The sequence below is a fragment of the Chionomys nivalis genome, chromosome 5 (assembly GCF_950005125.1).
Source record: "Chionomys nivalis chromosome 5, mChiNiv1.1, whole genome shotgun sequence".
NCBI lineage: Eukaryota > Metazoa > Chordata > Mammalia > Rodentia > Cricetidae > Chionomys > Chionomys nivalis.
In genome coordinates this window covers 29,675,138-29,688,672 of record NC_080090.1, presented here as the reverse complement: position 1 = coordinate 29,688,672, position 13,535 = coordinate 29,675,138, and the positions used below count along the sequence as shown (strand labels likewise).

At 38.1% G+C, this 13,535-nt stretch overlaps 1 protein-coding gene across 22 annotated transcripts in view; it reads right to left on the bottom strand.

Annotated features, from left to right (window-relative positions):
* Nucleotides 1–13,535, bottom strand: part of Slmap (sarcolemma associated protein) — a 132,057-nt gene that overhangs the window by 58,089 nt on the left and 60,433 nt on the right. For all 22 annotated transcript variants that reach the window (XM_057769208.1, XM_057769207.1, XM_057769219.1 and 19 more), the window contains exons 5-8: nt 10,546–10,582; nt 4,325–4,387; nt 630–725; nt 303–374 (exon numbers count right to left, since the gene is read on the bottom strand). In XM_057769208.1, coding sequence (XP_057625191.1) covers nt 303–374; nt 630–725; nt 4,325–4,387; nt 10,546–10,582 — 268 coding nt within the window. The remainder of the gene's footprint in view (nt 1–302; nt 375–629; nt 726–4,324; nt 4,388–10,545; nt 10,583–13,535) is intronic.

Genomic DNA, 13,535 nt, shown 5'->3' with positions numbered 1-13,535 from the left:
AATATTTATTATTTAATGCCTAGAGAAAGAATTTTAAAAAAATTAACAACAGTATAGACTGAATCACAGTTCAAAAGGCAAATAACCTCTTCAATAAATATCAACTGCAATAGAAAAAGTAATTAGAACTGGCCACAGGCGTGTATTACAGAATTATTCCTACTTATAGGTATGCATGGATTCTTTTCACGACAAAGATATAAAGCAATTGTGGGATTATATAAAGGGCTTAGCACACACTCAGAAAAAAATGAAACTACAGAACTGTGTTCTTTCATATATACCTGATATTAAATACATACTTTGGAGCATGCCTGCAATTGGTTTCCCATAACTTCTAACCGTGATAAGAGTCTATCTTCATCTATTAAAGCCTGTTGGAAAAAAATCAGATACAAATAAAAACCCGCAGTAACAAAAAAGGCAAGTATAACAGATTCTATTGCCGAGAAAAGAAACAAAATTGAAAAATCAATCAAGATCTGCTACAAAATGCTGTGTCAACATTTGTTCTTTAAAGCAATAACATTACCTTTATTTGTTTAAAATCTAATTTTAATTCATTCAACACATTAAAAAAACTATTAAACTGTTTAAATGGATTCTAGAATCTAAAGTAAATGGAGTACCTGCCAACTGGTATCTGAAGCTTCTTGAGTGATGGCTAATAGCCGCTGAAGTGTGGCTAACTTCTGCTCCAACATCTGTTCCCGATGTAAGGCCTCCTACCATAAATCATAAAAGAAATGCTAAGAACTCAGTCAGCAACATGATTCTTCTGAAGAAAAACACTTGATATAATTTGAATATATTCTCAGATTGCACTCTGGATGTAGTTCATTATTTTATCCCATCTACGGGACTGCAAGTACAGATATAATAAACTTTGCCCCAGATGGAAAACAAGTTACTCATTTCTGCTTTCTTTTTATTAGTAATTTACTAAAAGAGTAAGTTTCAAAATGCAGATTAGAAAAACTTAAAAAATGTTTATGTTTCTGCTTATATTTCATAAATACACATAAATGTTCGAACAAATGTATTTCAAACTAAGGCATCAAAGATACTTGATAACAACTCTACAGCATGGCATCTAAAATAGGAATAGCATTTAGCATTTCCTTTCTAAAATGTTATGTAAATACATGCACATACATTTAAATGCTTATGGCATTTTCAGGTACTCTAATTCTCTCCCTGATTATGTCATTAGGTAATTAATATTCAAAAAGTAAGAGTTCACTAAATATTAGCTTGATGTAATTAAGGGGTCAAAGGAACACATGAATATGGTGAAAGAGAACAAAGAGCAAGACTACTCTGTAGTTAACGTGTGATAGCTGCTAACAGCATCCCTGCCCAGCCTGTGGTGGTGAATGGCCACATCACTGAGCTGTGGCTTTGGCACAACTTCATCTTCTGTCATTCCCATAATACCTACAAAACACTTACAAGCATTCTATCTTTGAGCCACCTCGAGGAGAAGTATATGCTTTAACTATAGCATAAGTCTTAAACATTAATTTATTGCTCTCCACATCCTTGATAAACAATGACTAGGGAAAATCTGGTCTAATGTAGACTCAGAAGTCCTTTGTTTTAATGTAGACTAAGGAATCTGACAAAAAAAAAAAAAAAACCATTACCTGATAATCCATATTAAAATGGCTATTTACCATACTTTATTTTAAGCTCCTGAAACATTATCCAGGAAGTAACAGATACAAATTGTTTTACTATAAACAAAGCCATCAGCCAACCAAAGCTTTAGAAACTACCTCCACTAGATGGTGTCATTATATCTCTTTAAAAATTCATTTCCATTAGTTTCTTAATTATGAACCAAACTCCAACAAATGTAGCTCTCCTGAAAATAGTCTTTTAGATCTAGGGTATGAAATGCACCTATTTCAACTTTTATTTAAGGCTTCACAGTTTACATTAGAGTTTCACAATTCAGTAAAGATTATGCAAGAAGAAAAAGAGGAGGTGGGACAATTTCTTCCCAAGAGTTAGTACGTATAAATGGATGTTCAAAGATCTGACAGAAAAGATGGGACGGAATGAGAAGTATAAGAGTCTCATTCGTGATGATCAGCAACCACACTACACAGAACCAGGCCAATTATTTAATTTATATGAACACTGTTATTTCTGTCAGAAATGAAATATGAATTAATCTTAACATTCTCAAGAGAGACCTACAAAAACTAATACATCTTCCCATTGAATGAAAATGACCAGCGACATTCACATCATATATTTTACATTGTGGGCACTATTCCAAGTGTTTTAATTATATTAATTCATATATCCTTCATAATGTGGAGAGGTGGTTCTACTTATCAACTGCCTACAAGAGGAAAATGAGGTCCAAAGGCTTTCTTAGGAAGCTTGGTGCTGGCAGAGCACATCTTTAATCCCAGCACTATGGAGGCAGAGGCAGGAAGATTTCCGTGAGTTCAGCCTGGTCTACAAATCAAGTCTCAGAGTAGCCAGGGCGACTAAAGAAACCATGTCTCAAAAAACAAACAAACTTTCTTAGGAGATGAGTTGTTAAAACCAGGGTTTAAATCTAGTTAAGCTTGATCAATTCTGGCTAGAAAAGCCCATGCTCTTAACTACTTCATGGATGTGCATATGTGTACAATCGTTTTATATATGGCAGTACATGGTGCTTGGTGGAAAATAATATCTAATTAATGTGTTGGTTATTTCTGTACTTTTCCACAGATGCACATGGCCTTAAAAAACCAAAAAGTACAGGGCCACTGGTCAACAGTTTTAAAGACAAATCCACAAATAAAACCATCCATCAAAGGTCACAGAATTGAACAGAAAAACTAAGATCAAGATCAATACTTCAATCCCTAAACTTCTGAACCAAAGTTACCTTTAAACCATACTCCCTCATTGTATCCCTCTACTGACCCAGAGCCATAATCCTGCCCAAATAAATGAAGAAAAAAAATAACACCTCTTTGCTTTTAGAGTTGTATGTCTTTTTAAATAAAGGATTAAGAGCTCCAGGAGGCCATTCCAAGTAGATGCTCTGGATCCAGAAATATAGTTCAAACAGGGAGGACTCTGGGGCTAACTGCCAAACTAAACTCAGATTAGGGGTAAATCACAATGTGTATGACACTGTAAATTCTTAGATCTTCCTGCCCCTTAGTTACTCCACATGGAAAAACAAGAAGTGGTGTGGGACAATTGTCTATATTCTGTCAATTATGTTTTAAATAAATGCTGATTGGCCAGTAGCCAGGCAAGAAGTATAGGTGGGACAACCAGACAGGAAGTAGAGGGTCAATGAGAACAGGAGAATTCTGGGAAGAGGGAAGCTCCCTCTGCAGTCCTGTACAGACACAGAAGAAGCAAGATGTGACTATGCCGCTGAAAAGGTACTGAGCCATATGACTAACACAGATAAGAATAATGGGCTAATGTAAGTTATAAGAGTTAATAAGAAGCCTGAGCTAATGAGCCAATCAGTTGATGATTAATGTAGACCTCTGTGTGATTTCTTTGGGATTTAACAACTGCGGGAACCAGGCAGGACAGAAACCTCAGACAACAAAGAATGAGATATCTACATTCCTTACATAGCAGTTAAAACTGTTACATAGATTAAATAAATCAATATAGTATAGGAGGTTCTTCTGTCTATGTGTTGCTTTCAATGGTTAAATAAAGAAACTGCCTTGGCTTTTTGATAGAGCAACACTTAGGTAAGCAGAGTACACAAAACTAAATGCTAAAAAAAAGAACAGACGGAGAGTCACCATGAAACTGCCAAAAATCAGACATGCTAAATCTTCCCTGGTAGGCCACTGCCACATGGTAATATACAGATTAACAAAAATGGGTTAAATCAAGATGTAAGAGTTAGCCAATAAGAGGCTAGAGATAATGGGCCAGGCAGTGATTTAATTAATATAATTTCTGTGTGATTTTTTCGGGTGTATTTCGGGTGTACGCTAGCCGGGACGACAAGCAGCCCGTTCTTCTAGCTATATCAATACAGGTAAAGTGGTTGAACGGAATATGGAATATAACAAGCTTATTTAAAACCACCTATGAATAAAGAAGGACTTTGGAATCTCCTTACACTAAAAGAAAAATTTCTCTTGCACATAAGCTTATCTTTTCTAAACTCAATAATCCAGACTCCTTTTTCTTCTTGAGATCTGTTTTTAAGACTCCACACAGGTATTTCCTGTGTGCTTGTTTCCAGCCATTATTTTTATTCTGTATTTACAATTTGACAAAATAAAATCTAAGTTACTTTTAAAGACTAAGAATTCTCAAGATTGACTTTTACCTGTAGATACTGAGAAAGTTGGAATAGTTCCTGAGAGTACATACTTGGGGTGTTAGCAGCAACCTAGAAATAAAATAATATAATATCAATAATCAAAGAAAGCATTACATTAAAAAAGCTATTAAGAACCAACATGATGGCTTAGCAAGTAAAGGTCCCTCCGATCTAGCCTGACAACTTCAGTTTGATCCCATGCTGGATAGCTTTATGTTAACACAAGTTAAGTCATATGAGAAAGGGAACCTCAATTAAGAAAATGCCTCCATAAGATTAGGCTGTAGGTAAGCCTGTAGAGCATTTTCTCAATTAGTAATCAGTAGGAGAGAGCCCAGCCCATAATGAGTGGTGACATCCCTAGGCTGGTGGTCCTGGGTTCCATAAGACAGCAGGCTGAGCAGGTCATGGGGAGCAAGCCAGTAAGCAGTACTCCTCTGCATCAGCTCCTCTTTCAGTGATGAACAGTGATGTGGAAGTGTATACCAAATAAACCCTTCCCTCCTTGAGTTGCTTTTGGTCATGGTGTTTTATCGAAGCAATAGTGACACTAAATGGAACAATCCCCAACACCCACACGGTAAAAGGAGAGACTCCTGCAAGTTATCCTCTTATTTCCACATGCATGGCGAACAGACACACAAAATAAAAATGCACTTTAAAAATTGAAAAAAAACCAATTTCAAGAAATGTCTATTTTCCTAAATATGCAGATAAAATGTTTAATGGATCTAGTCTTAGTTCACAATTATTGTGTAAATTATTTCTTAAAATATTTCTGTTGTTTATCTAGAATGTATAAATGGCATTACACTGATCATATCAGACTTATAAACAAGATGATTAAGCAAGAATTATAGTGAAACTTTTAAAGTCAAATCACAAACTTACAGCACAGAGGTACTGAGCCTTTTCATAACACAGAAATAACTCCTAATCAATGCAGTCATCTTTTTCCTTAAAATACATCACTGATTACTTCATTAATATATCAACATGTCACAATTCATTTAGAAATGACAATCTTCAAAATTCACTTGGAAGTATGTGTCAGGATAGAGGATAGCATGAAATCTTACACTCTACTTACCAAAAAAACCCACAAAAATTTAAATAAGCAAAAAAGATTCTAACATTTTGTCCAATAGCCAGTTAATAAAAAAATTATTACTATATGTAAATTTTAAGAAAAAGAAGAAATAATCATGTTCAAAAACTACAAGTCAGCCTAACAACTCAGAACCCCAAAGTATCAGAATTTGCTTCAATTAGGGGCTTTTCAAGTGAATACAGAACCATGTCACTAAAAAAGAAAACAAAGAATACAATAAGTTGCTGTAATATTTACCTATATCCTGAAGACTAATAAGTTCTTTAAGTGTGCATACTTATCCTTTTTCATTGTTTAAAATGGGGTCTTGCTACAAAGCCCTTCTTGGCCTGGTATTACGTACCCCAGGTTGGTTTTGAACTCAGCAATCCTCTTATCCCAACTCCCAAGCACTAGAAATACAAGTATACACTACCATGCTCTGCTGATTTATTAATAATGTTACAGGATCACTGCTCACTAAACTCAGAAAGTATGTTTTCTAATATTCAGACTAAAAAAATGGCATTTTTCTTCTGAAGATCTAACTCAGCAAAATCATTATTTATTTTGAAAACAGTTCTTAGCATCAGAAGTTGGTGATAAGTTACCATTATTTCTATAACAATAACCTAAGAAACAACTTCAATTTAAAGTAGGTAACCATCGTTCCTCAAACTAAAGAAAAATGTAAATTGTTTGTCCTCACATTTTAGTGATCACACACACATACACACACACACACACACACACATGAAAGCCAGCAGGTATGGTAGGATAGCCGTGGTAGGATAGCTGTGGTAGTAAGGATAGCTGTGGTAGTAAGGATAGCCGTGGTAGGATAGCCGTGGTAGGATAGCCGTGGTAGGATAGCTGTGGTAGTAAGGATAGCTGTGGTAGTAAGGATAGCTGTGGTAGTAAGGATAGCTGTGGTAGTAAGGATAGCCGTGGTAGTAAGGATAGTCGTGGTAGGATAGCTGTGGTAGGATAGCCGTGGTAGTAAGGATAGCTGTGGTAGTAAGGATAGCTGTGGTAGGATAGCTGTGGTAGTAAGGATAGCCGTGGTAGTAAGGATAGCTGTGGTAGGATAGCTGTGGTAGTAAGGATAGCCGTGGTAGTAAGGATAGCTGTGGTAGGATAGCTGTGGTAGTAAGGATAGCTGTGATAGTAAGGATAGCCGTGGTAGTAAGGATAGCCGTGGTAGTAAGGATAGCCGTGATAGTAAGGATAGCTGTGGTAGTAAGGATAGTCGTGGTAGTAAGGATAGTCGTGGTAGGATAGCCGTGGTAGGATAGCCGTGGTAGGATAGCTGTGGTAGTAAGGATAGCTGTGGTAGTAAGGATAGCCGTGGTAGTAAGGATAGTCGTGGTAGGATAGCCGTGGTAGTAAGGATAGCTGTGGTAGTAAGGATAGCTGTGGTAGGATAGCTGTGGTAGTAAGGATAGCCGTGGTAGTAAGGATAGCTGTGGTAGGATAGCTGTGGTAGTAAGGATAGCCGTGGTAGTAAGGATAGCTGTGGTAGGATAGCTGTGGTAGTAAGGATAGCCGTGGTAGTAAGGATAGCCGTGGTAGTAAGGATAGCCGTGATAGTAAGGATAGCTGTGGTAGTAAGGATAGTCGTGGTAGTAAGGATAGCTGTGACAGTAAGGATAGCTGTGGTAGTAAGGATAGCTGTGACAGTAAGGATAGCTGTGGTAGTAAGGATAGTCGTGGTAGTAAGGATAGCCGTGGTAGTAAGGATAGCCGTGGTGTAAGGATAGCCGTGGTGTAAGGATAGCCGTGGTAGTAAGGATAGCTGTGGTAGGATAGCCGTGGTGTAAGGATAGCCGTGGTAGTAAGGATAGCCGTGGTAGTAAGGATAGCCGTGGTAGTAAGGATAGCCGTGGTGTAAGGATAGCCGTGGTAGTAAGGATAGCCGTGGTAGTAAGGATAGCCGTGGTGTAAGGATAGCCGTGGTAGTAAGGATAGCCGTGGTGTAAGGATAGCCGTGGTGTAAGGATAGCCGTGGTAGTAAGGATAGCCGTGGTAGTAAGGATAGCCGTGGTAGTAAGGATAGCTGTGGTAGTAAGGATAGCCGTGGTAGTAAGGATAGCCGTGGTAGTAAGGATAGCTGTGGTAGGAAGGATAGCCGTGGTAGGATAGCTGTGATAGTAAGGATAGCTGTGGTAGGATAGCTGTGATCCTAGAACTTGAGAGGTGAGAGCAGGAAGATCAAGAAGTGAACAAACAACATCTTTGGCTACACAGTGAGCTCCTCGCCACCCAGGGCTATGTGAAACCCAGCTGAGACCCTAAGCAGTAGAGGGGAGGGTGTCTGAACTGGCCTTGCCCTGTAGTCAGATTGATGAATATCTTAAATGTCACCATAGAACCTTCATCCAGCAACTGATGAAAACAGAGGCAGAGACCTACAACGGAGCACTGGGCTGAGCTTCCAAAGTCCAGTCGAAGAGTGGGAGAAGTAAGAATATGAGCAAATAGGTCAAGAGGATGATGGGAACACCCACTGAAACACTTTACCTAAGCTAATGGGAGCTCACCAACTCTAGCTGGACAGGGAAGGAAACAGCATAGGACCAAACTAGGCCCTCTGAATGTAGGTGACAGTTGTATGGCTTGGGCAGGGCCAATGGCAGTGGGACCAGGATTTATCCCTACTGCATGTACTGGCTTTTGGGGAGCCCATTCTCTTTGGATGACTACCTTGCTCAGCCTAAATATAATAGCGAGGGCCATGGTCCTTCCTCAAAGCAATGTGCTTTACCCTTTCTGAGGAGTGGATGGGGAGTGGGGTGGAGGGAAAGGTGGAGGGGATGGGAGGGAGTGGGAACTAGGATTGGTATGTAAAATGAAAAAAAGATAGTTTGTTTTCTTTTTAAAAAATAAAATAAAAAAGACAAAAAACAAACAAACAAAAACCAACAACAAACCCAAAGCAGAACAAACTTCCAATATTCACAATCATGTCAAATAGTAAAAAAAAGGTTTGGTTTTGTTCTTTGATTACACTCTGATTTTTAGCAATGGCACCTCTAGTTTCAATGCATCATTATTCCTAAACAAAAGAAAATACTCTAGCAATCAACTACTGCAATTTCTAATTGTGTGGTGTCAAAACCGATGTTCAATGGCATTAAAAGAATAATTTCTACAAGTTCTTATTTCAGAGCTGCTTTGATGTATGTGTAAAAACTGAGTGAACTTCTTGGATAGAAATATTTGGGAGGCAATATTACCAAAAGCAATCTACAGATTCAACGCAATGCCCATCAAAATCCCAGCAAAATTCTTCACAGACCTCTAAAGAACGGTACTCAACTTCATATGGAAAAGCAAAATACCCAGGATAGCCAAAGCAATCCTGTACAATAAAAGAACTTCTGGAGGCATCACAATCCCTGACTTCAAACTCTACTACAGAGATACAGTACTGAAAACAGGCTGGTATTGGCATAAGAACAGACAGGAAAACCAATGGAACCGAGTAGAAGACCCGGATAACAATCCACACATCTTCAAACATCTGATTTTTGACAAAGAAACAAAAAATATCAAATGGAAAAAAGAAAGTATATTTAACAAGTGGTGCTGGCATAATTGGATATCAACATGTAGAAGAATAAAAATAGACCCATATCTATCACCATGCACAAAACTCAAGTCCAAATGGATCAAAGATCTCAACATAAAGCCAGCCACACTGAACCTTATAGAAGAAAAGGTAGGAAATACACTTGTACACATTGGCACAGGAGACCACTTCCTAAATATAACCCCAGCAGCACAGACACTGAGAGAAACAATTAATAAATGGGACCTCCTGAAACTGAAAAGCTTCTGTAAAGCAAAGGACACAGTCAACAAGACAAAACAACAGCCTACAGAATGGGAAAAGATCTTCTCTAACCCCACATCAGTCTGATCTCCAAAATATACATAGAAAGTAAGAAATTGGTCACCAAAAGAACACATAATCCAATTTAAAAAAAATGGAGTACAGACCTAAATAGAGAACTCTCAACAGGAATCTAAAATGGCTGAAAGACACTTAAGGAAATGTTCAACATCCTTAGTCATCAGAGAAATGCCAATCAAAACAACTCTGAGATTCCATTTTACACTTGTAAGAATGGTCAAGATCAAAACCACTGATGACAACTTATGCTGGAGAGGTTGTGGGGAAAAGGGAACATTTCTGCATTGCTGGTGGGAATGCAAGCTGGTACAACCCTTTTGGATGTCAGTGTGATGATTTCTCAGAAAATTAGTAAACAACCTTCCTCAAGACCTAGTAATACCACCTTTGGGTATATATCTAAAGGATGCTCAATCGTGCCACAAGGACATGTGCTCAACTATGTTCATAGCAGCTTTGTTTGTCATAGTCAGAACCGGGAAACAACATAAATGCCCCTCGACCAAAGAATGGATAAGGAAAATGTGGTACATTTACACAATGGAGTACTACACAGCAGAAAAAATGACAGCTTGAATTTTGCAGGAAAATGGATGGAGCTAGAAAATATCATTTTGAGTGAGGTAACCCAGGCCCAGAAAGACAATTATCACATGTACTCACTCATAAGTGGTTTTTAAACATAAAGTAAAGAAAGCCAGCCTACAAACCAAAATCCCAGAGAACTTAGACAACAATGAGGACCCTAAGAGAGACATACATAGATCTAATCTACATGGGAAATAGAAAAAGACAAGATCTCCTGAGTAAATTGGGAGCATGGGGAACTTTGGGGGGAGGGCTGAAGGGGGGAGGGGAGAGGCAGGAAGGAGAGCAGAGAAATATGTAGAGCTCAATAAAAATCAGTAATAAAAAAAGAAATATTTGGAAAATTGCTAAACAAAAGTTAACTTCAGAATGAAAGATAGCAGCTAACATTACTTACCTCTGGCACAGCTAGGAACAGTCAGTCTGCTTGGTCGGTCAGTGGTTTACTTGAGCCACAAAAGCTTTCTCCAAAGAAACCATGCATTCCAAATTCTCCACACAGTGAAGGTTATATTAACTACACAGTCATATTTACTTTATTATAAAACAGAAGTCTTTAACGTAAAACATTAAATAAAAACACTTCAGTGAAATAAAATGTCAAAGTCTGGAAAACAATCTTTTACTACTCACTTTGTCAACAGGACTTGGTAATGGAGCATGGATGACACTGGAAAGTAAAATTTAGAATTTTATCTCATTTCCTGAAAGCAGAGGAAATGGTACTAGAGCACCAAAATATCTTGACATAAAATTCATGCACTTGCGCTCACATAATTAAAAGAATGTGAATCATCCCTTCATAAATACATGACATTATTTAAAAAATACATGCATAAACCTACTTTTTACTCATTATTTTTCTTAAAGAGAATTTCAATTCCAAAAGGTATTAAACATCTTTTGAGGATCCACTATTTACTGAGTGCTGTGATAACTCCCTTTTTTTTTTAACCATTTCAACACATTAAAATACCTTTTAAATCATGCATCTTATTTGTAACATATAAGTTATCAAATAACAAATAAGCACCCTGTGTAGCAATCTTTAGTTATAGTCTGGACCGGTGTCCTAGGGAAGAATAACTCCAGTCGTGCACACAGCGGCAGTTACTCTTCACCTAGCCATCCTGGAAAGGGACCACAGTTTACATGTGTGTGTGACAAACACAACAACAGCTGACACTGATTTCCTTTGGGGCCTGATAAAGAACTCTCAACAGAAAAGCAGCAGCAGTTAAGCACAGAGGCTCAGAAAATACACCAACTAGACCAAACTGGCTCTGCTTACCAGCTAAAAGGCAAAGTAATCAGGATAGGCCTCATATTCCTTGCCCATACTGTTATTTAGCAATGGCACCTATAGTGTGGGCCCTACAGCATTCTTTTAAGTATTAAAAGATATAGACAAGTAGCTTAAAACGATGCCTTGAATAGTATCCAATCAATTACAACCTTCTACACCATGGGAAATGTGCCCCAAGGAAGGCAGAGTCCCTGTTTTACAAAGCCCTATGAGATACTGTATGTGTCCTGAAGGCAGGTAGAGGGGTGTAGAGCAAGGCCTATGTCCCCTATACTTCACATCTTAAAAGCAATCTAGTGACAACCAGCTAGAAGGCCGACTGGGTAAAGTTCCCAGACTCAATTAGTTAAAGCTTGTAAATGCTGAGAAACTGACCTGACGTGGCATATACAGTGGAGGGTTAAGTACCAACAGCCATTTTCTGCACACCAGAATATCTTGCACAGACTTCAGTGAGCATGCATAAATCTTTACAGTATTTATTTGATTACATGTCTGTGTCTTGAGAATTAAGATCAATTCATCCCTGCATCCACAGAGTCTATCTCAAGGCCTTAACAAACTTGGTGCCTACTGAAGGTGTTTTAAAGTTATTCTTTTTCACTCCATAGAACTAAAATGGATGTTTTAAACGTAAGTTAATTTTTCTTGATTGTGAAGGCAATATATACCGAGAATGAAAAATGTGTAACAAATAAAAAATAAACAAAAATGACTCAACCCTAGCACCCAGAAGTAACCATTTTTGTATATACCCTTTTCTTCTGCCAATATGTACACATAAGGATATTGACTCAAAAACCCTTAAAACACACAGAACTTTTAAAATCTGGTTTTCTTAGTGGCCCAAGAAGAAATTCTTCTGTCCTTATGAAATCTCGCTAGCAAACAAATGGCTAAAAAGCCAAATAACACATTCTGCAAATATATTTGTTTACAGAACCTATATTGGATATAGGTGTACTTTGTCTGAATTGTTGAAAAACTTGTGCATATAAAAATATGCAAGGAATAAAAACTGCTATTTAGTGTTAGAATTGTAAAGTTATAGGCAATTTCTATTTCTGTTGTTAGGAAATTATAAAAATAGAACAGAAACTAAGGAACAATCAGAACTAAATATTGAAGATCTTAAAAACCCTATACACTACTTACACAGTGGACTTGGCATTCTTGATGTATTCAGTCATTTCAACTGCTAATTAAAATTAGATTACAGCAGTCAATGCTCATATTGGATTCATTATCTGATAGGTACTATGCTAAGTTCTATAAATACACAACTACATTTAAGCCACATAAACTCATGATCGGTAAGTAACATGATATCTTTATGTTTCAGATGAGAAAAGAAAGGGCTGAAGAGCCACAACAGGTGCAGCCAGGCGTTCCCTAACTATCTGCCGTCGAGCCTAGTCAGATACTCAGCTTTAAAGAACTGTTTGTTCTAAACTTTTCTTCTAAACTTGAAGCAAAATTTAATATTTAATAGCACTTTAAGAACAGGGAAATTCTTTAGTAGTAAATTCCCTGCTGTGCAAGCTTGAGGACCTGAGTTTAATCCCCAGAAACCCTGTAAAAAGTAAGGTGCTTCGGCATGCATGTGAAGTCATCACCTGGCAGGTGAAGCCAGGACTCTGGGGGCTCATTGATCAGCCTTGCTAAGTTAGCAGTTCTGTTTCGATGAGAACCTGCCTAAAAACAAGGGCCAGGGCTCCTGAGGATTAACACCTGGGGCTGCCCTCTGCTCTGCACGCAGGCAATGAACACATGCATATAACAAACATTCACACATAGTCACTAAAAAAAGGAGAGAGAGCCGAGAAGAAAAACGAGAAAGGGTTTGGGGAAATGAAGGAATTTACTGAAAAGTCTTCAAAATGTTTAAATATGGCTGATGAGATAGCTCAGCAGGTAAGGCATCTGTCAGGGAATCATGAGGCCTTGAATTTGACTGCCCAGAATGCGTGCCAAGTCAGGAAGGGTGGCGCATGCCCACACCAACGCTCCTTCAGCAAATTGGGAAGTAGAAACCGAAGAATCCTTGGGAGCTGGGGGGACAGCTAGCCTAGGGCACATGGTGACAAACATAAACAAGCTGGAAAGCAAGAACCAACACCAAGTTGTTCTCTGACCTCTGGCACACATGTACACGAACACATACACACATATGCAAAGATAAGAAGACCCACATATTCTACTAGCTGGAACCTAAGAACACACAAGACTTAAGCGACTGCTCAGACCTTTTAACTCTCTCAAAAATGGCCTCCTATCGCCTGAAGTCACTAGCCTCTAAGAAGCTGTATGTCACTGG